This window comes from Drosophila bipectinata, chromosome XR (assembly GCF_030179905.1).
Source record: "Drosophila bipectinata strain 14024-0381.07 chromosome XR, DbipHiC1v2, whole genome shotgun sequence".
In the NCBI taxonomy this organism is placed as follows: Eukaryota; Metazoa; Arthropoda; class Insecta; order Diptera; family Drosophilidae; genus Drosophila; species Drosophila bipectinata.
Genome location: NC_091735.1, coordinates 11,024,939 through 11,044,477, shown reverse-complemented (window position 1 = coordinate 11,044,477; position 19,539 = coordinate 11,024,939). Strand labels below are relative to the sequence as shown.

Genomic DNA, 19,539 nt, shown 5'->3' with positions numbered 1-19,539 from the left:
AACAACTTTTAATATCGTATTTATAAAAAGCATTTTTGAATCCAAATCTAAGGGTTAATTCATATTACAATTGTTTATTGTAAATATATTTAAAAAACAAAAATAAAATATCGATATATTTATATAAAAATAATAATATTAATAATAATAATAATAAAATGTATGTAACTTGTACTCTAACTTCCAACAGGTTCTCTTATTTATTATTCGAAAAGTTTTTTATGAAATATATTCTGAATTGCCAAAAATCTGAAATAGTGGTTTCGAGATTTAGGAAATGCAAATAGCTTGATTGGGCTAAAAAATTACTAAGCTGGCCACATTGTCAACAACCCTATTTATTACTTCGCTGTAGGGAGAAGTTGTGTTTATTGCTTTTACCTGTGCTGAGTGGTTATGCGCCTGGAGATGGAGGAGCAAACCAAGATGAAACCCATTCGAAAGGAAATCTTACACCCAGGCAATGCGTACATCGAGTTGAAGCCAGGCACCAGGGTGAGCTATCTGCCCTATCTGCGTTAAGGGCAATGCAGCGATAGCCATGGTCCAGCCGTTTAAATTGGGCCAAGGACGTCTGTGTGGGTGGTGGTTTTCTAATCAACCCTCCCCTTTGCTTACAGGTGAAGTTTCATTTCCAGACACGTAAGGTGGGCGAGTCTCGCATCGTAGACGATAGCCGCAATATGTGCAAGCCGATGGAGCTCGTGATGGGCAAGAAATTCAAGCTGGAGGTCTGGGAGGTGATGGTGCAGCAAATGTCGCTGAACGAGGTGGCCAAGTTTACCGTACACAAATCAGTAAGAAATATATCCAATTTTGTGACATTTGACTCTTTGGGCGCTGATTTGACTTACCCTTGCATGGAGAGCTTTTGGCTAATTTCCTATATTTTACTTTATATATTTGTGTATTTCGTTAATTTAATTTTATAATTTTTTTAAAAATTTTTTATGAAATTTTCAAAACATTTTTTTAAAATTCTATCATAGTTCAAAATTAAGTTCACTTCTCCCACTAACAACACATTTATTTCGTACAGCTCTGCGCCCAGTATCCGTTTATTTCCAAAACACTTCGAGACATTGGAAAAAAGCCAGAAGAGCGGCGCCATTGCTGCGGTATGACCCTGCAGAATGAGGGTATCGGCTACACGGACCTGGACGATCTTTTGCAGCACCCCATCGACCTGGAGTTTATCTTTGAGATAATATCTATTGAGCTGCCCGAGGAGTACGAAAAAGATCGTTGGCAAATGTCAGACGAAGAGAAGATGCTGGCCACTAGTAGCCTGCGAGAGCGCGGCAATGCATTTTACAAAGCGAGTCGCTTTTCGGAGGCCGAGAAATGCTACAACGACGCTGTGGGCATCATTGAGCAGTTGTTGCTGAAAGAGAAGCCCCATGATCCCGAGTGGGAAGAGCTTGCTGCAATCAAGATACCGCTGCTGCTGAACTATGCACAGTGCCGACTCATCGCCGGAGACTTTTACGCCGTCATCGAACACTGCAACGAAGTGCTTAACTTGGATCCACGAAATGTTAAAGCATTGTTCCGAAGAGCTAAGGCCCATGCAGGCGCTTGGAATCCAATGCAGGCGCGTCGCGATTTTATCGACGCCTTGGCTTTGGATGCCAGCCTCAGATCCACCGTGACCAAAGAGCTAAAGTCAATTGAGGAGCAGCAGCATGCCCGCAACGTCCAAGACCGCATTCACATGCAGAAGCTCTTCTAGAACATAAGTTGTGCCAACATGCTGCTCATGCTGCTGGTCTACTGGAGCTGTTATCTGCAGCGCTAGCAATTACTTTCGCTACACCCCTTTCTATTGGTGGCCGTTCTCTGCGCCCATGGCGTCGTTCTACTGTGTGCCGTCGGCAATCTACTCCTCTGCTGCCTGACCCTCGTGAAGTTAGTGCGGGCACTGCCCCGGCCGAGTTTTTCGGACGGAGTCCGGATCGGAGGCGACCGATACAAGCGGGTTCACGTCACAGCGTTCTGTGACAACAGCATTTCATAACTCTTGTTTCATCCCCACAAAGGTTTTTTCGACGAGCCAATCACCAAATTAGCCTACATGTCTCTATCAGTGATAACAACCCGGACTTGACTTTACCACACTTACTATAGTGTTACATTTGAATGTCGTGTGTACATATATTATATATAAATTGTTGTTCAGGCATTAATCAAACCACAACTCAAATGTTCCACATTTGCTCCTCATAGTAAGAAATGTATGAATGTTTATCTATGTGCTATATTTAGTTTTAGGTAAAATTCACTTTACACGAATTGTATAAATGTGCTTTAATGCTATCTAATTGTTAAACCACGTGTTTGTTTTACTGACTGGGAATGGCTTGGTTAACATTGAATATTAAATAGTGATTTTTTGTGGGGTTACCGCTGTTATTTGGTAAGACGTTTTCCTATAAAATTCATTCAAAAACATTAAGTACCTCAGTGGAGGACATCCAAATATGAGAGAAACAAATTACCAGTGGTATTCAATTATAGAATTACTCGATCATATAATCATTCTCCTAATTATGTATGTACATACATATATGTATGTACGCAACGTATGCAAACATGTATGCAACGATTTTAACATTTTAAGTGAAAATTAACGAAAAAGAGATGAGTAGTGTCATTGTACCCTTTCAGAGGGTCAAAAGTGCGCAACTCAGTGAAGGAGACATCTCCGACCCTATAAAGTATATATATTCTTGATCAGGATCACCTCCTGATCCGTCTGTCTGTCCGTCTGTTTCTACGCAAACTAGTCTCTCAGTTTTAAAGCTATCGACTTGAAACTTTGCACACACCCTTCTTTCCTTTGCACGTTGGCATATGTATAAGTCGGAACCGGGATCGGTCGACTGTATTCCTATAGCTGCCATATAACTGATGGATCGAAAATGCTATAACTTTGGGGTTTTTAGAGTTAGAGAGTTCGGATTTTGGATGAATGCTATTTTTTACGACATACCAAATTTCATAAGGATCGGCCAACCATAACCTATAGCTCCCATATAACTGAACAATCGGAAATGGCACAACTTTCGTGTTTTTGAAGATAGAAAGAACTTGCAACATTGTACAGAGTCTATTTTTAGTTATTTGATCCGACCTACCAAATTTTATGAGGATCGGCGGACTATATCCTATAGCTTCCATATAACTAAACGATCGGAAATTGTATTTGGTAGAAATACCAACTTTGGTATTTTTGAATATAGAAGCTTGGGACTTTGTTTTAGCTTTATTGTATTAAATTGATTATATTATGATAGTCTCATGAGGATCGACCAACTATATCCGATGTTTCCGGTTTTAACTGCCAGAGTATATCAACTTCAGCTCTGCCCGAAGTTAGCTTTCCATTTTTGTTGTCTTTCATATTGATGAAAGTAGAGTGGAAATTCCTGAGGGCCCATTTGTCAGAAAGTTCCTAAATTTGTTAGCGATTTGTTTTAAATTAGTGGATTCTCAACCGATAAAATGCAGTAATGTAATATAATCTAAAAATAATAAAACACTCGATTTCTTGATTGTTTAATTTACTAATAAAAAGTGCGAATGCGGGAATCAATAACATTAATATTCACATTAAATAAATTATTTAATAGTAATCTCTTTCTTATAGTCGCCACAAACGGCTGCTGTTGCCCCCAATGGCTCCCTCCGCCTCGCCCCTCAACTTGTTGTCGTCAGTCCGCCAGATGAAAGGCTCCAGGCGGTCTTCGTCGTCAAGGAAGTTGTTGATGGCTTCAAGGCTAGCAATATTCTCGTGCAGCAGTGAATTGCAGCGACTGAGCTGGTGGGAAACGTTCCGAATCTTGACGAATTGTTCCGCGTACGAGGCGTATGTCTTCTGCAAATCCACGAAGCTGGCGAACAAGGTGGTAATCGAGTTGCTGACCACTTTGGTGCGCTCGACTAGATGGTTTTGTTCGCTGGAAACATAGTTAGCGCACAGATTCAGGTGTGTCTGCATGCGTGTGCATATGTTTACGAGGTGCTGCGAGTGGAGCCGTTCAAGGATTTCTGCATCCCGCGTGTACGTTGCCGAGGTGATCGACTCGCGTAGGACAGGAAGGAATTGCGGAATGTTGCGCAACCGAGCCAGGTCCTGATCCACATCCTCGCCAGCATCGATAGCCCCGGGCCGCACTATAACAATGTTGTGACTAGAGGCAGTCGACTGCGGCCGTTTTGGCTTAATGGAGCTGGTAAAACCCCCTGGATGGGACTTCCTGGCAGCCGCGCGCAAGGCACTGTTTTGCTGCAGCATGTGCGTCGGCTTACTGCGTATCTTTGGTGAGTCACCAATGGGACGATCAGTGTAAGAGACGTAGGGTAGATCGGAGCAGACGCTCAATGGCGGCGACGGAGGTCTGCTCAGCTCCGTGCTCCCGGGGGATGCGGCCTCTGCGATGATCTGCTTGCTTGCTATCATAATACTAGCAGGTCCAGGGGCTCCACCACTCGCCTGTCGGTGGCCACGTCGCTTGTTGGCCGCCGCCGTCGCAGCTGCTGCTGCCAGGACCATGCCGCTACCATCGTTAAGTGAGCCTGCGCCTGCGGCCAATGTCGCCCCTGACCCTACACCCGCTCCAGTTCCTTGTGACTGGCGGCCATCGAGGATTTCGTGCCCATCAACTTCAATCCGCTGCTGCGAGTGTTCGGCGCCCATTTATCGATCCGATTGGGTTTGGTGCAGCAATTCCTGAACCCCTGTGAGTAGAGTAAACTTTTACCGCCTGGCTGAGCGCCTTGTTTGGATGTCAAACAGTCCTCCGGTATACTTATAGATTATTCATCTCAATAAGTCAGGATATGGAGGCCTATTGAAATCGGAAAAACCAAAGCAAACAAAATTCAACCTTGAAACGAAACACCTATCAATATGGGCCTAAAAAATACCAAACAATATTTCTTTTGTTTATATGAAAAATACTGCTAATATTATCTAGAGATGGAAGACGTCAATTTTAAGGTTTGTAGAAAAGTTATATTTCATCGCTACTATCGATGTTTTTAGCGCTTCACTAATATAGGGCAAACCTATGTTAAAATCTGACTATTTTCCTATCGGGATTTTCCATTATTATGCCGGCTACCACACGTTAATCATTTTTCTTGAGGTATGGGAACACCCGGAAAGATCCTGAAGGCATTTTCACAAAAAAAATATATAAACTAATTCATTAAACTAAACATACAAAAAAAAATAAATTTCAAACAAAAAAAAATTACTACGTTACACAATTTATTAATTTACTAAAACAAAGCAGACGATTGGACATGGCGATATCGGGCCCAGGGGAGACCCTCCCTTCCTTGGACCAAACCCTACATTTTTGGGATCATCACTGGCTGGACTTCCCTTAACTTGTAATTACCGTTTTAACTTCCTCTCATTGTTGTGTACTCTGACACACATTTCCTTTTTTTCTGATTATATTATTTTAATTTATGATTTATTGTTTGCCTTTGTTTTATCTTTCAGTTCAATTAAATTCTTAAATATTAAACATGCATTAACATAACACCTAACCGCCTTGGCACGAATGTATGTATAAGTGTGACAAAGGACAGGGTTTCAGGTAAAAATGTATTTTTTAACCCTGTGAAAACCTAGGGGCCAACCCAGGAAGGGCGCCCAATTTCGGCTGACTTCAGTTGGATGAGATGAGCTCCAAGTCTTGTTTCTTCAAAATGTACTGAGGATCAATTTGTTTTTTTTTTTATCCCTTTTTTCCTTGCCCCCACACCGGTTGGATGAATATATTCAGCCGATCCTCATGACATTTGGTATGTCGTATTATTTTGTTGTATGGCAGCTATAGGATATAGTCCGCCGCTCCCGCCGATCCGTCTTATATACTGCGTTGTTTTCCAAAGGAAAGAAGGGTGTGTGCAAAGTTTCAAATCGATAGCTTCAAAGCTGAGAGACTAGTTCGCGTAGAAACAGACAGACGGACATGCTTATATACATACCTACATACATGATCAGGTGATCCTGATCAAGAATATATATACTTTATGGGGTCGGAGATGTCTCCTTCACTAAGTTGCACACTTTTGACCAAAATTATAATACCCTCTGCTAGAGTATAAAAAAACGGCGTTTCCGCCCAATGTGCAGTGTGCAAACGGGCGTATCATATTGCCGACATGAGAGCTGGACGTTATAAGAGAGATAAGCGATAAGAGTGTGTTTTTTTCTATCATGCTTTGGTTAATATTCCATTATTATTGTTTTTGTTGCCATTCCATTAGTCGCTTTGAGGTGCTAATTCGTTTTCAGTTTCAGTTTCAGTTTGGATGAGTGCGGTCGTAGTATTCGCGTCAACAGTTGGCTGAGAGACTCACCTACGAAGACAACTCCTCGGAAGGTTGAATTTGATCGCAAATCCAACTGAAACTACCATGGAGAGCGGCAGCAGTGTAAGAAACATACATACCCCGTTATAGATAAACCATCGATTGAGTAAAAATAAGTGACCAATTCCCATAAGAGGTAGGCACAACTGCCACTTAATTTTTACAAACATAAAACCCCAATTTGGAATTTTGAAAAATTCACGATAAAATTGTGTAATATAATTCCAAAAGATATCCCCCTGCGTGTATAGCGAACAAATATTTGTTTTGGTATCGGCAAACAACACCCAAAACTGTTTTCTTATTGTACAATTTTGAAAAAATTCCATAGATTCTATCTTTAACAAGAAAGGAAAGCTAAATTCGGTCGGAGCCGAAGTAGATATACCCTTGCAGTTAAAAGCAGTTATGGTATATCTTAAAAATCGGATACGGTTGGTCAATCCTTATGAGAATATCATAATATAACCAATTTATTACAATGAAAAATCTAAAAAAAAAGCCCAAAGCTTCTATCTCCAAAAATACAAAAGTTAGTATTTTTACTAAATAATTACCATTTCCGACCGTTCAGTTATATGGCAGCTATAAGATGTCGGCCTATCCTTATGAAATTCGGTAGAGTTTTGCCAAATGTTTGGAAAAATACCCTTTCAGAAGGTAATTTACTAGTTTTGGTCAAAAGTGTGCAACGCAGTTAAGGAGACACCTCAGACCCTATAAAGTATATATTCGTAATCAGGATCACCTCTTAAGTTGATAAAAGCAAGTCTGTCTGTCTGTCTCTACGCAAACTAGTCACTCAATTTTAAAGCTATCGACTTGAAACTTTGCACACACCCTTCTTTCCTTTGCATGCAGTATATAAGTCGGGATCGGCCGACTATATCCTATAGCTGCCATATAACTGATTGATCGAAAATGCAATAATTTTGGTGTTTTTAGAGTTAGAGAGCTCGGATTCTATTTACGAATGCTATTTACGACAAAATAATACGACAGGCCGACTATACAGATTCTTACAGATATTATTTTTCCTTAACTAAATTTTTGTATAAGGAACATTCGAAACATTAATTTTGTATCCGAACTTTCGAATGGACTTTTACGAAAATTTTAAAATGTTTATAAACGTTATATACACATACATATATAAAGTATATATATGAATATACATATATTTGTAAAACTGTTTAGGAACTATAAGAAATAAGATGACCGCTTCCAAGATCGGTGTCCGCTGATATGAATTCACTTTTAGTGATTAAAATAGTCTCGGGGCGCTATACCTAATTACACATTTATCGATTCTCATTCACGACTTCTGACCGAGTTTCTTTATTGCAAAATATTTCTTAAGGTCTTGATTCTAATATAGTGTGTTAGTATTGTGTAGTTAGGATAAAAATTCAGTTTGGAGTACTAATATATCAATAATAAGTACCCAAATGTAATGTAAGTTTGTAATCCAATTAACAGCCCAATCCGCAGCATATCCTGCAACTAAGTGAGGAGCAAAAAAATAAATTCATCGATTCCTTCGACCGAGTGGTCAGTGATATTGATGGCGTAATCTGGGACATGTACAACACGGTCCCCGGAGCACCGGAGGCATTTTTGGCACTTAAAGGAATTGGGAAAGAAGCGATTTTCGTCACCAATAATAGCGTTCGCACTGTTGAACAAGCCGTTCGTCATTTCGAGAAGATCGGGGTGCCAGTGCGTCCGGAACAGATTACGCACCCGGCCCAGAGCACTGTGAACTACTTGCGCGGAATTAACTTCCAAGGACTCATCTATATCATCGCCAGTCCTCCATACAAGGCGGTACTACGGGAGGCCGGTTTTCAGCTCATTGATGGGGTAAGTCATTCAATGAATTGGGGAAGTTGATCTTTTTAATTTAGAAACTTTTAAGATAGTCTAAGCCCTTTTTCTAAATAGAAAACTAAAAGGCACCCAATTGTATTAAATGTTACGATGTTTTGTGAGTTCCATTCGTTTTTGCCCATTTCTTCTCCACAAAATCGTATAACTATATCATTTTTTTCAGCCTAATGAGATTATCGATGACACCTTCCAAAGCCTGGCCAAGAAGATATTCGACCAGCAGCCAGTGAACGCTGTCATAATTGATGTGGATTTCAACATGAGCTCCACGAAGTTGCTGCGGGCCCAGCTATACCTCCGGAATCCGGAGTGCCTGTTTATCGAAGGCGCAACCGACCGCTTACTGCCACTAGGCAAAGGAGTAAACATTATTGGACCCGGGGCCTTCACCAATATCCTGTTGGAGGCAAGCGGGAGAGAGCCTGTCACGTTGGGTAAACCGGGTCGCGAACTTGGGAAGCTGCTTGTTGAGAACTACAAGATTGATCAGCCGGGCCGGGTGCTCATGGTCGGGGATATGATGGCCCAAGACATTGTGTTTGGACGGCAGAGCGGCTTTCAGACGCTGCTCGTCCTTTCCGGCGGCTGTACTCTTGACCAGCTCCATTCGGAGACCGATCCTAGCCGCATTCCCGACTTCTATGCTGATTCCATGGCGGATGTGGCTACGCTCCTCGGTCAGTCACCAAAGTCAAACTTTTAAAATTTCCGAAAAAATCGGGGGAACTTTGACTTCATATGCGGGAATTGGTCTTACCTCCACATATGTTATTGTTAAAAATATATTCCCGCCTTAAATTACTAATTAAGTTTCAACGGCAACGACAAGGAAAGAGGCCAAAATGAGGGATCAATTGTCGGAAATGTATACGCATACAAGGAAAATATGATCCTATATTTTTGTTATAGGTTTTAAAAAATTTTTAATTTTAATTTTTAAGTTTTTTTTAGAAAAATGGTCCAAAACTGGTAAAACTACAAAAATTTACCTTATAAACTAAAAATTGATCCCACCTATTAATATACAAATCACCAATTAATATACACCAAATTTATAATATATATAAAAAATATTTAATCTATAAACATTTAATATAACATTTTTTAAGCACTCATCAAATAAATAAACCCACAAACAAAATGGAAACAACAGCAAAATAGTTTTTTATCATATTCAGGGGACACTCTTATAAATGATTCGAGAAACACCTGCTGCTGAAGTATGAAAAACAAAATCAATAGAAATATAAATTTAAATATAACTATAAAGAACATCCTTTAAGGCAGGGGTGCCCAGTCTCATTGCTCTCGGTGCTCCTTTGTTGTTGGAATTGATCCCCATATGAAAGGAAATGAAATTTCATATATGTACGTGTGTTGCTGCCAGTATAGGCAAGGGCAATTACAATAAAAATTGTTCGTGTTTTCCCCATCTCCTCAATCGTGATAATCCGAACGCATTTTGTTGCTCGAGTGCCGAACACTATCAAGAAATTCAATCTTGTTTTTTTTTTTCTGCCAAAATAGTCGACCTGAAGCGATAAATTTCTTCTTCGCAGAAAATTTTTATACCCTTGCAGAGGGTACTATAATTTTCTCCAAAAGTGTGCAACGTAATGAAGGAGGCATCTCCGACCCTATAAAGCAGTGGTCGGCACGGCCCTATCCCGAGACCATAGGAAATTTCTCTGCCCTAATACTAATGCGTTAAAATCAAATCAATGTATTGGGGTGCTGACCACTGCACTATAGGAAATTTGACCACTTTTTCTGGCCAAAAACCATTTTTTGAAAGTTAAAGAATATAAATAATTTTAACTGCATATCATTCACAATAGATTAATTTTTAATGTTGCGTACCAGAAATTTCCACAAATGGCACCACTGCGAAAAAATCAGCTGTTAAAAACAGCTGTTGATGTTAACATTTACATGGGCTTAGAATTTAAGATTTTTTGGTGCTATTTTAAAAACGCAAATACTGAAAATTTTATGGACAAAATCAAAAGTTTTGAAATGAATACTTCTCAATGTGGTTTGTATTATGTGTTTGTGTATGTGAAGTATCCAAAAAATTTGTGTTGTCTTTTTAATAAAGTGAAAATGTAAGTAGTCTAGCAAAAGAAACTTTTATAAATAAATCACATTTTTAAAAAGAGATTTAAACCAAGTCTGGCCGAGTCGGACAATGTAATTTAGTCCATGTAGTAGATTGTTTAATTTTCTTCAAATGAGTGTAATATGAATATGACCTTTTATGCACTTTCGAAGAAATTCATAATATAAGGAGGCAACCTCAACACCTTGAATGTGAATCTGTTAGCTGTGAGACTACTGCAAAACCGAACAGTTAGCATGTTATTTTTAAATAGGGGGCGGTGCCACGCCCACAATTTTTTCATTTCTGAGTTCTTTTGACCATATAAACTCAAATCAAAAATCAAAATCTAAATATCTTGCATAGTTTTTGAGTAAGAATGTGTTTCTTAAAAAGTGGGCGGTGCCACGCCCACATTTTTTTAAAATCTTAAATCTATTGATCATGTGAACTCAAATCAAAAATCAGAACTTAAATATCTTGTTTCGTTATTGAGATATTATTTTTGGCCAGAAAAAGTGGTCATATTTCCTATAGTGCACTGCACTATGGGTTTTTTGACATGTTTTTGTGGCATTAATTAATAACTCGGTCAGTTTTGGATATATCGACATAAAACTTTACCAATCGTTACTATTTGCAAATCGGATAACGTTTAAAATACCGGATTTCAGTGTTTTTCCATACAAATGCATATAAAAGTTTAAAAAGAAAAAAGAAATTCCTTCATACAGTAGTATTAATCTTATTATTCATTTATTTCATTTTCTTTAATATATCAATATTATCTAAAAACAAAAAAGGAAAGCTAACTTCGGTCGAAGCCGAAGTTTATATACCCTTGCAGTTAAAACCGGATATATATCGCAAACATCGGATATAGTTGGCCGATCCTTATGAGAATATGATAATATAACCCAATTTATTATAATACAAAATTTAAAACAAGTCCCAAACTTCTATCTTTAACAATACGAAAGTTGATATTTCTACCAAATACCATTTCCGATCGTTCAGTTATATGGCAGCTATAGGATGTAGTCGGCCGATCCTCATGAAATTTGGTAGGGTGGATCAACTGACAAAAATATAATCTGTACTTAGTTTCGGCTTTCTATCTTCAAAAACACGAAAGTTGGGTCATTTTCGATCGTTCAGTTATACGGCAGCTATAAGATATAGTCATCCTTATGAATCCTTATGAAATTTGGCATGTCGTAATGTTATGCCAAAAATAGCTTTCGTGTAAAATTTGAACTCTCTAACTTTAAAAACATCAAAGTTATACCATTTCCGATCAATCAGTTATATGGCAGCTATAGGATATAGTCGGCCGATCCGCCGCTCCGACTTATATACTGCGTGCAAAGAAAAGAAGGGTGTTTGCAAAGTTTCAAGACGATAGCTTTAAAACTGAGAGACTAGAAACAGACAGACGGACATGCTTATATCAACTCAGGAGGCGATCCTGATCAAGAATATATATACTTTATAAGGTCGGAGATGTCTCCTTCATTGCGTTGCACACTTTCGACCAAAATTATAATACCCTCTGCAAGGGTATAAAAAAACAAGCTGGAATCGTTAAATTCGTCTTCTTCGAGACAAACATTATTTTATTATTTGTCTGACAAACAGACAAACAAACATCAATTGGAAGTGAAACCCTCTTTAGTTTTTTATGCGTCTCGATAAATTAAGGGACAAAATAATTGGATCTATCGGCTGTGCTTTCTTGTTTCGGGAACAACGCATTTTCCATTACTTCCATTAAAAATTGGTGGCTTTTTTCTTTCAAAACGGCATTATCAACATTGTTATTTCCATGACGTTCAAAAAAAAATTGTAAAGCCATTTGTTGCTCAGCCCGGCCCTTTCCGCTGTTCCAAGAAGCGACCAAATCGGCATTGGAGAAAGTGATCGGTTTTCTAAGAAAAATTCAAATGGCAACAATAGCGGGGAAAAGTGCACAATAAGACTAACAGCCTTTGCTCAGTATTGACCACGCTACAACATACACTTGGACGAATTGAAAACTTTCTATTTCAAAACTTTTCCCAAAGTTCAAATTTGATTCCCAAAATTCAGCTTAAGGTGCATTTATAAAATGACAAAATTTTAGTATAGACACGCACAATTTAAACAGTTAATACATTTAACATGTAGTACAAGCCTGTGAAATCAGTGTCCATTACTATTTTTCTTTTCAAATGGTGTTTTACACGAATAATCTAATTTAACAAATCACTATGTGAAAATTACAAACTTAGCGCACGTGCTTTCGGATGCAACAGCTGACTTTGCAGTTGTTACGCTAACATTTAAGGTTCATAAAAACATATATAAAAATGGAGGACCTTTTTTAAAATTGCTATAATAATTTAATTATATTATTTTTTTTAAACCTCTTGTGAATTTTAATTTTATTTTACAGTTCACTCACATGGATGGGGAAAAAAAATTCTCGCACCAAAGTATTAGTGATTTTTTGTATTGGTATGGAAGTTTTCTCTCCCGTATGCAGAGCTTGGGCACCCTTGAAATAAATACATTAATCGGATTTCCGATCACTTAATAACAACACTACTAACCGTAAGGGAACACCATTTATCGCACACAAAAGGGTCACCGATTTCGATCCCTTCGTTCAATTCGTTGAAAATCTTCTTAATCCGTAAAATCCTGATATACTTATATCTTAAACTTATAGAAAATCTAAGACATTTGAGAAATAATATTTTCATTTATGTAATTGATTTCGTTTGGATTCTTATAAATAAAATCAGTTAAGGAAATGAACTCATTGAACTAATAACGTTTATTATTTTGGAGGATCTCTTTTCATGTATTCGTTAGGTACTACGGTATAGGACTGTGAATTTTATTTAAAACGGAACAATTAATATGCTTAAAAAATAAACTTATTGGAGAAACATCTATTATTTAACATTCCAGTCGACATTACCAGGATTATGTGGAATAATATGATTATTTATTAATTATGTGAGAAAAAAAATATTTGATTTGTTCCAAAAAATTATTTTTGAATATCCGTTAAATCATGCAAACAATCAGTCAAATAGTCCGGCATCTGGGGATGCCCTGGCGGTAGAAACTCCACGTCCTTTAACTTCGTTCCGCCGGTGAGGACGAGCAGTGTCTGGTAGCCACTGGCGCGGGCGAAAGCTATGTCGCTGGTCAAGCTGTCGCCCACAAAAAGAATTCGACTCGCCGGGATATCCGGGTAGCGCTTCAATAGGACATTGCGCAGTTCTTTCCCGGGTTTTCCGAGAGTTATAGGTTGTCGCCCCACGGCTTGAGATAAGACATCGATGAAGACTCCAGGACCTAAATTATAATTGGAATAGTTAGTGCCTTTTTAAAAAAGCTTTCACGACTAAGTCTACTGACTATAGATAGACATTATTTATCCAACCTAGTCTCAGTTACTAAAATTTTTTTTCCTTTTTTAGTTAAATGAGTAAATGAAAAGTAAATAAAATGTTAAAAGTAATAACTTTTATTTTCAAATTTGACTTTAAATAGAAGCTTACAAAATCATCTTTTCAAACGACCTAAAATATATAAAATTTTTGGGACTGATAACCTTTTGTTTTCCGAATTTAATACCTATTGTAACGAGTTCCAATCGCTTTACTAAATTAAATTAAACTAGCAAGCGGATAAGCCGAACTTTTTTAAACTTTTTTCATGCTTTAGGACCTAAAGTTTAGGTAATAATTTTAGAATTTCGGATTCCACGTTTGTATTGTTGTCCAAAATTGCTTTGAAAACTCACCAATAACCTCGCCTTTTCCAAAAGGTATAAAAGCATCTGCAGCTCCAGCGAGAAATAAGCACTTTGGATTTTGAAGTTGGATGTGGGCCCGCATTAACTTAGCAGCCGACAAATTAAAGTCCACATCGATTACGACTGCCTGGACGGGATCTCCGCCATATACGGCATCGTTCAAATCCTTGAGACTCTTGATCATATCGGTTCCTTGCTATACATATTTGTGACCCAGATCAGAGATCAGTTTAAAGGTGGCATTTGGCTACTCACCTCCTCGGTCAACTGAAAGCCCGCGTCCGTAAGAACCTTTCTAAAAGAATTGGTGGCAAGGCAATATATAATTCCTGTGAAGTTAATTGACTTTAAATGGTCGCAAATGGTTTGAGCAGGGTGAACTATTTGGTCCTGGAAAAAAATGCTCGATTTAATGCAAATAAATATTTTTATAATTATAATAGAAATAAAATAAAGTTTGTATAGGACCCGCAGTATAAGTATATTTTGAAAAAGCTTCCAATTTCAAATGAGTAATTGTTTAATTATAATTTAATTTCAAAACTTAAGGATGTAAGTTCTCTTTTTGATATGGCATATAATATAAATAAATAAATGATATAAATACTAAATATAACGTAATTTGAATGCGGATTTGGAATAATGATATTGGATCTTATCTGATAAATTATATTTTTTCGAATACACGATAACACTTTGTACCTCACAGTTAATGGGTATAACGATACTTTGTTGAGTATTACATACCTCGTGTACCAACAGCTGACCTTGTTTAGTAAACTTTTCTATGTGATCCTTTACAGAAATAATGCTGTTGTTGGTCACAAACGTAACTTTTTTTCCAAAGCGCTCCAAGTTAGCCAGGGCTTTCCCAGATCCGGGGATAAAGTCCTGAAGAGGATACCACACAACTCCTGCGGAAATTGAACTTTTTGTAATGAATGTTTCAGTTCTAAGGTCGGCTAGGAAATTTTTACCATCGCAGTCGCAGAAAACCAAATCAAAAGATTCAAGGAAGTCCAAACGTTCCTTCGGACTCAGATGCTTAATTTGTTTAAACTGAAATGTTAGGAGGTAATACACAGACACTAGATAAAAGATGTAATGGGGTTTCACGAAAAAAAAACAACAAGTTTTCAATTAGATTAAAGGGGTTGGCGGGCTCGGATTTCTTCTATTGAACTGTAATCTTTTCCAGATCTGTTCTGGTCAAGTTATCTTTAACCCACCGAACTCATATCGATCGCTATGACGAATAGCTGGCACAAATCCGGATCAATAAGATAGCTGGTACAGGATTTCTTGCCACTCAAGGTTGCACTCAAGCGTTGCGTCAACCACTTTGCCACCACACGAGACACATTTGTAACTAAGCCCAGAGCTCCGAGCGCCCCACGCTGGAAGACACCTCGCCTGCTGTGATAGGGGTTGGATCCCAACCGATCACCAAACAACCAAGTGGGTGGGGGCTGTTACTTTACACATTTCAAATTGCATTAAACCGGCAGCCAATTCAACTGGTCACTAAGCTGCAATGTATGTCACATACACAGCGGGAAAAATTGGGTTCAAAGAGTTTTTTTGTAATTAAATGATTAACTTTAACTGAAACAATTCAAACATTCTTCAAGTGGAACTCATATTAAACTAACTTAGCAATAAAAAATGTTGCAAAAATGTATTTAAAATGGAGTACAAATAATTTAAAAGATAAAAGTTTTCTCAGTTACAAAATTTTTATATTTAGAATCGAAAATAATTTGAAAATCAGAAGCAACTAGATTTAGATTTCATTATAAATTTCACTAAGTCATAATTGTTAGCATTTAGGGAATAGCAATCAAAAAATGGAATATAAATGGAAGGGATGGCGATGGATTTTTTCTCTGTACATGGAACACATTTTATATGTTTTTAGATTAAATACACAAATATGACTAAAAAATAAACCCTTTTTTTTCTGTTGTAGATACGCATCAATTGTTTGTAATCTAAGTAGTATTACTGGTGTAGCTACCAATTGAGTGTTATAAAACCTGAAAGACAACGTTCCAATTGATTTGTTTCCATCACTTTTCAATCGAGAGCATTGAAAGCGTTGGATACATCCGGTTTGAATATTTATTGGAGGTCTCAGGATTCCACAAGGAAAAACGGAAGATTGTTACATAAGATTAATTTTATTTTTGTTTAAACATAATCATAATTTCTTGGGTTTTATTTTTTGTTAATAAATAATTTAATTCTTTACATTTTTATTATAAAAAAAATAATAAAATTATAAACTTCCTAAATGTTTTATGTTTATACATGTTAACCAACAAGTACCGGGTATGAAAAGTCCCAAAACAAACTCTTCGGGAGTTACCGCCGCGAAAATTAAAACCGCCCTTTAAGAAAAGGGCCCTTTAATAAAAACAAAAAGCTACATCCTCTCTTCTAGGTCGAGCTCGAGCCACAAAGCAGGTCGCTGAAGAAGAACGAAGTCCACCCAGTTTACAAGCTGCAATATCTTTTGCATGAGAGAATCACTTTTGAAGAGCCACAAAAACGCAAGGAGTTGAAGAGTCGCATGCGTCAAACGACCGCAACGCGCAACCAAAATCCACAGAATGTGTACATTGCGTCAAAAGCTATGCCAGACTTGTTTTTCGCCAAAGCTACAAGGTACTCATTCGGTCCCCTAAACACCACCAACGGCTTCTCCTATGCCGATGCTCTACGATCTGGAATAGAAAATCCAATTCAGCCTAACTCACAAAGCGCTCAAAAGGCCCCAGAACAACCACATAGCAAAACGGAAACTTTAATGCTTACCCTCCAACAAACTATGATGGAGCTTATGTCCTTTATTAAAACGACCACGCAAACACTTGTTCAAAACCAGAACATGGTAATACAGCTGCTCGTAGCACAACAGTCTAAATAATCTAGACTGGTATCTAGGCATAAACTAGAATTGTCACAATTCTCGACAGAAAACCATACACCATAAAAGCAAATACAACTCTTAAATACGAGGCTATAAAATTTACAGATCATCTAGATGAGAAAGCCCACGGCGGAACTGAAGTTCTAATCAGAAAACACATTAAACACCATTTTCACAAAAGGTTCGCAACAAACTTCTTGCAGGCAGGCAGACTTCTTCTTGATACAAATTCAGTCAACTGCCCTCCTCGTTTCTCAATCTAGGAAGTACAATTTATCGACTTCTACAATTAACTTGAGGATCGTTTTATAGCCGCAGGAGACTACAACGCCAAACATACGCACTGGGGATCAGGTCTAGTGACTCCCAAAAAAAGGCAATTGTACAATGTAATTATAAATGTGAGAAATAAACTAGAAGGCCCACATACTGGTTAACCGCACCACGACCTTATTGATTTTGCGGTGACAAAAAACATACCTCGCAATCTAATAAGTGCCAAAGCAGTCTCGGACTTCGGAGTCATCAGAAAAGAGAAGAGAGGCGCACGCGTTTGGATTGGCAAAAACGCAGATAACCAGCTTCAGAGCAACACCTTAAGGAAGCAACCCGATCACTCGACCAGGCTCTTCACCAACAGGAAGAAAATGCACAGCTGAGGTACATCCACAATCTTTCGCCAAGAAGCACAAAGCGGCCTCCCTGTGGAGGACCCACCCAAATCTTAACGCCCCAATTGAAACGACCACCCCAATAAGAAACTCTTCGGGATGCTGGGCTCGCAGCGACGAAGACCGAGCTGAAGCATTCGCTACACATCTTCAAAGTGTCTTCCAGCCAAACCCTGCCCCAAATTCATTCCTCCTGCCAGTAATTCAGCCAGAGTTTATGCCTCAGCCAACTGCACCTTCATTCCGGCCGAACGAAATCGAAAATGTCATAAGAGGGCCAAAACCAAAAAAGGCTCCCGGTGGTGGCCTACTGACGCCAAAGATGCTGATCGAACTTCCAAAATGCGCTATAGAGGTCGTCTGGAAACTATATAATGGGATCATGAATCTTGGCTATTTCCCAATAAAGTGGAAGACATCCAAAATTATAATGATACCAAAGTCTGGAAAAGACCACACAATTCCGTCATCATACAGTCCCTAAGCCTTTTATCTTGTTTTTTTTTTTTAATTGGTTGAAAAATGCTTGTAATAAAAATGCTCTTAATACCACATCTGGAAGCTTGCAATATTATCCCGGCACTCCATTTTGGCTTCCGAAGAAACCACTGAATTATCGAGCACGTGAAAAGATTTACATTCGAAATACGCTCAGCTTTCGACCGAGTTAGGCTTAATGGACTCATGCACAACATTAAAACGTATCTGCCAACATACACCCACAAAGGTTGTTTTCCGACTGGCGCATGAAAATAAACGAAAAAAAGTGTAAACATGTAACCTTTACTCTTAATATACAAACATGCCCTCCGCTTTCACCAAACGGGATGCAGATCCCTTAAGCCAACAAAGTAACGTTCCTTGGCGTCCACCTTGATAGAAGACTAGTATTATTTTGCCAAAAAAAACATTACTGCAAAATCCAAACTTTTTTTACTCTAACACCAAAGTTACAGCATTTCTCATCAAACAGTTATTTGACAGCTATAGGATATAGTCGGCCGGTACAGTAGTTTTGGAACAAAGATGGCCACCGACTTTGAAAACATGTTATGTGAGAAAACGATTTAAACCCTTTTGATCACCTATTAAGAAACCTTAAAACCCGTCTAAATTAGAGTAGGGTTGTTCCTGAACGAACGAACAAAAAAGACCCGGTCACTCAAAAGACCGATCTGAACTAGTTCACATCGTTCATCGGTCATTGTTTCTTGTTCTTTGGTCTTTGTTCCTTGTTCTTTGGTCTTTGGTTATTGGTCTTTGTTCTTGTTCTTTGGTCTTGGTTCTTTGATCTTTGTTCCTTGTTATTATTCCCTGATAATTTTTCACATTCCCTGATATTTTTTCTCAATCCCTGGTCATTTTTCTTACACCCTTATTATGCATCCCTGTAACTGAAAATTGTTTGTAAACAAACTTTTGAGTGGACAACAGCGAAATGCATCTAAAAACAAGAAAGAAAAATAAAATAGAATCTGTATCAAGTTCCAGCTTTCTATCTTCAAAAACACGAAATTTGGGTGATTTCCGATCAATCAGTTATATGGCAGCTATAGGATATAGTCGGCCGATCCGGGCCGTTCTGATTTATATACTGCGTGCAAAGGAAAGAAAGGTGTGTGCAAAGTTTCAAGACGATAGCTTCAAAACTGAGAGACTAGTTCGCGTAGAAACGGACAGACAGACGGACAGACGGACATGCTCATATCAACTCAGGAGGTGATCCTGATCAAGAATATATATA

At 38.2% G+C, this 19,539-nt stretch overlaps 4 protein-coding genes across 10 annotated transcripts; 2 read left to right on the top strand and 2 right to left on the bottom strand.

Annotated features, from left to right (window-relative positions):
* Positions 1–323: 323 nt before the first annotated feature.
* LOC108119388 (AH receptor-interacting protein) lies at positions 324–2,329 on the top strand. Its single transcript, XM_017232567.3, is given in 3 exon segments — positions 324–495; positions 621–797; positions 1,040–2,329. Coding segments are annotated over 3 exon segments (1,254 nt in total). The 5' UTR covers positions 324–396; the 3' UTR covers positions 2,018–2,329.
* A 1,223-nt stretch (positions 2,330–3,552) lies between these two features.
* BORCS5 (BLOC-1 related complex subunit 5) lies at positions 3,553–4,980 on the bottom strand. Its single transcript, XM_017232568.3, has one exon. The coding sequence runs from the start codon at positions 4,697–4,699 to the stop codon at positions 3,644–3,646; it is 1,056 nt and encodes a 351-aa protein (XP_017088057.2). The 5' UTR covers positions 4,700–4,980; the 3' UTR covers positions 3,553–3,643.
* A 50-nt stretch (positions 4,981–5,030) lies between these two features.
* LOC108131623 (chronophin) lies at positions 5,031–9,441 on the top strand. Of its 6 annotated transcripts, none has more exons than XM_017250595.3 (6): positions 5,031–5,150; positions 5,301–5,400; positions 5,516–5,612; positions 6,317–6,456; positions 7,873–8,256; positions 8,447–9,441. In XM_017250595.3, the coding sequence occupies exons 4-6, from the start codon at positions 6,439–6,441 to the stop codon at positions 8,984–8,986; spliced, it is 942 nt and encodes a 313-aa protein (XP_017106084.2). In that variant the 5' UTR covers positions 5,031–5,150; positions 5,301–5,400; positions 5,516–5,612; positions 6,317–6,438; the 3' UTR covers positions 8,987–9,441. The 6 variants fall into 6 exon arrangements, with proteins under 6 accessions (XP_017106084.2, XP_017106119.2, XP_070139259.1 ...); XM_070283158.1 differs by having other exon boundaries at positions 5,040–5,150; positions 5,298–5,400; XM_017250630.3 differs by lacking the exon at positions 5,516–5,612.
* A 3,792-nt stretch (positions 9,442–13,233) lies between these two features.
* LOC108133658 (uncharacterized) lies at positions 13,234–15,987 on the bottom strand. Of its 2 annotated transcripts, XM_070276276.1 has the most exons (7): positions 15,845–15,987; positions 15,422–15,721; positions 15,170–15,251; positions 14,940–15,106; positions 14,448–14,582; positions 14,181–14,388; positions 13,238–13,729 (listed from the first exon to the last, which is right to left on the bottom strand). In XM_070276276.1, exons 2-7 carry the CDS (start codon positions 15,428–15,430, stop codon positions 13,419–13,421), a joined length of 912 nt encoding a protein of 303 aa, XP_070132377.1. In that variant the 5' UTR covers positions 15,431–15,721; positions 15,845–15,987; the 3' UTR covers positions 13,238–13,418. The 2 variants fall into 2 exon arrangements, with proteins under 2 accessions (XP_017109157.2, XP_070132377.1); XM_017253668.3 differs by lacking the exon at positions 15,845–15,987 and having other exon boundaries at positions 13,234–13,729; positions 15,422–15,663.
* Between the last annotated feature and the right edge of the window lie 3,552 nt (positions 15,988–19,539).

Bases quoted from the DNA above. Each gene is read 5' to 3' on its own strand.
- LOC108133658 (XM_070276276.1), bottom strand. The intron at 15,107-15,169 runs GTAAAAATTTCC...CAATTTCCGCAG, and splicing joins GGTTTTCTGCGACTGCGATG to GAGTTGTGTGGTATCCTCTT. The intron at 14,583-14,939 runs GTATGTAATACT...ATTTTTTTCCAG, and splicing joins GTCAGCTGTTGGTACACGAG to GACCAAATAGTTCACCCTGC.
- LOC108131623 (XM_017250630.3), top strand. The intron at 8,257-8,446 runs GTAAGTCATTCA...CATTTTTTTCAG, and splicing joins GTTTTCAGCTCATTGATGGG to CCTAATGAGATTATCGATGA.
- BORCS5 (XM_017232568.3), bottom strand. From the start codon at position 4,699: ATGGGCGCCGAACACTCGCAGCAGCGGATTGAAGTTGATGGGCACGAA.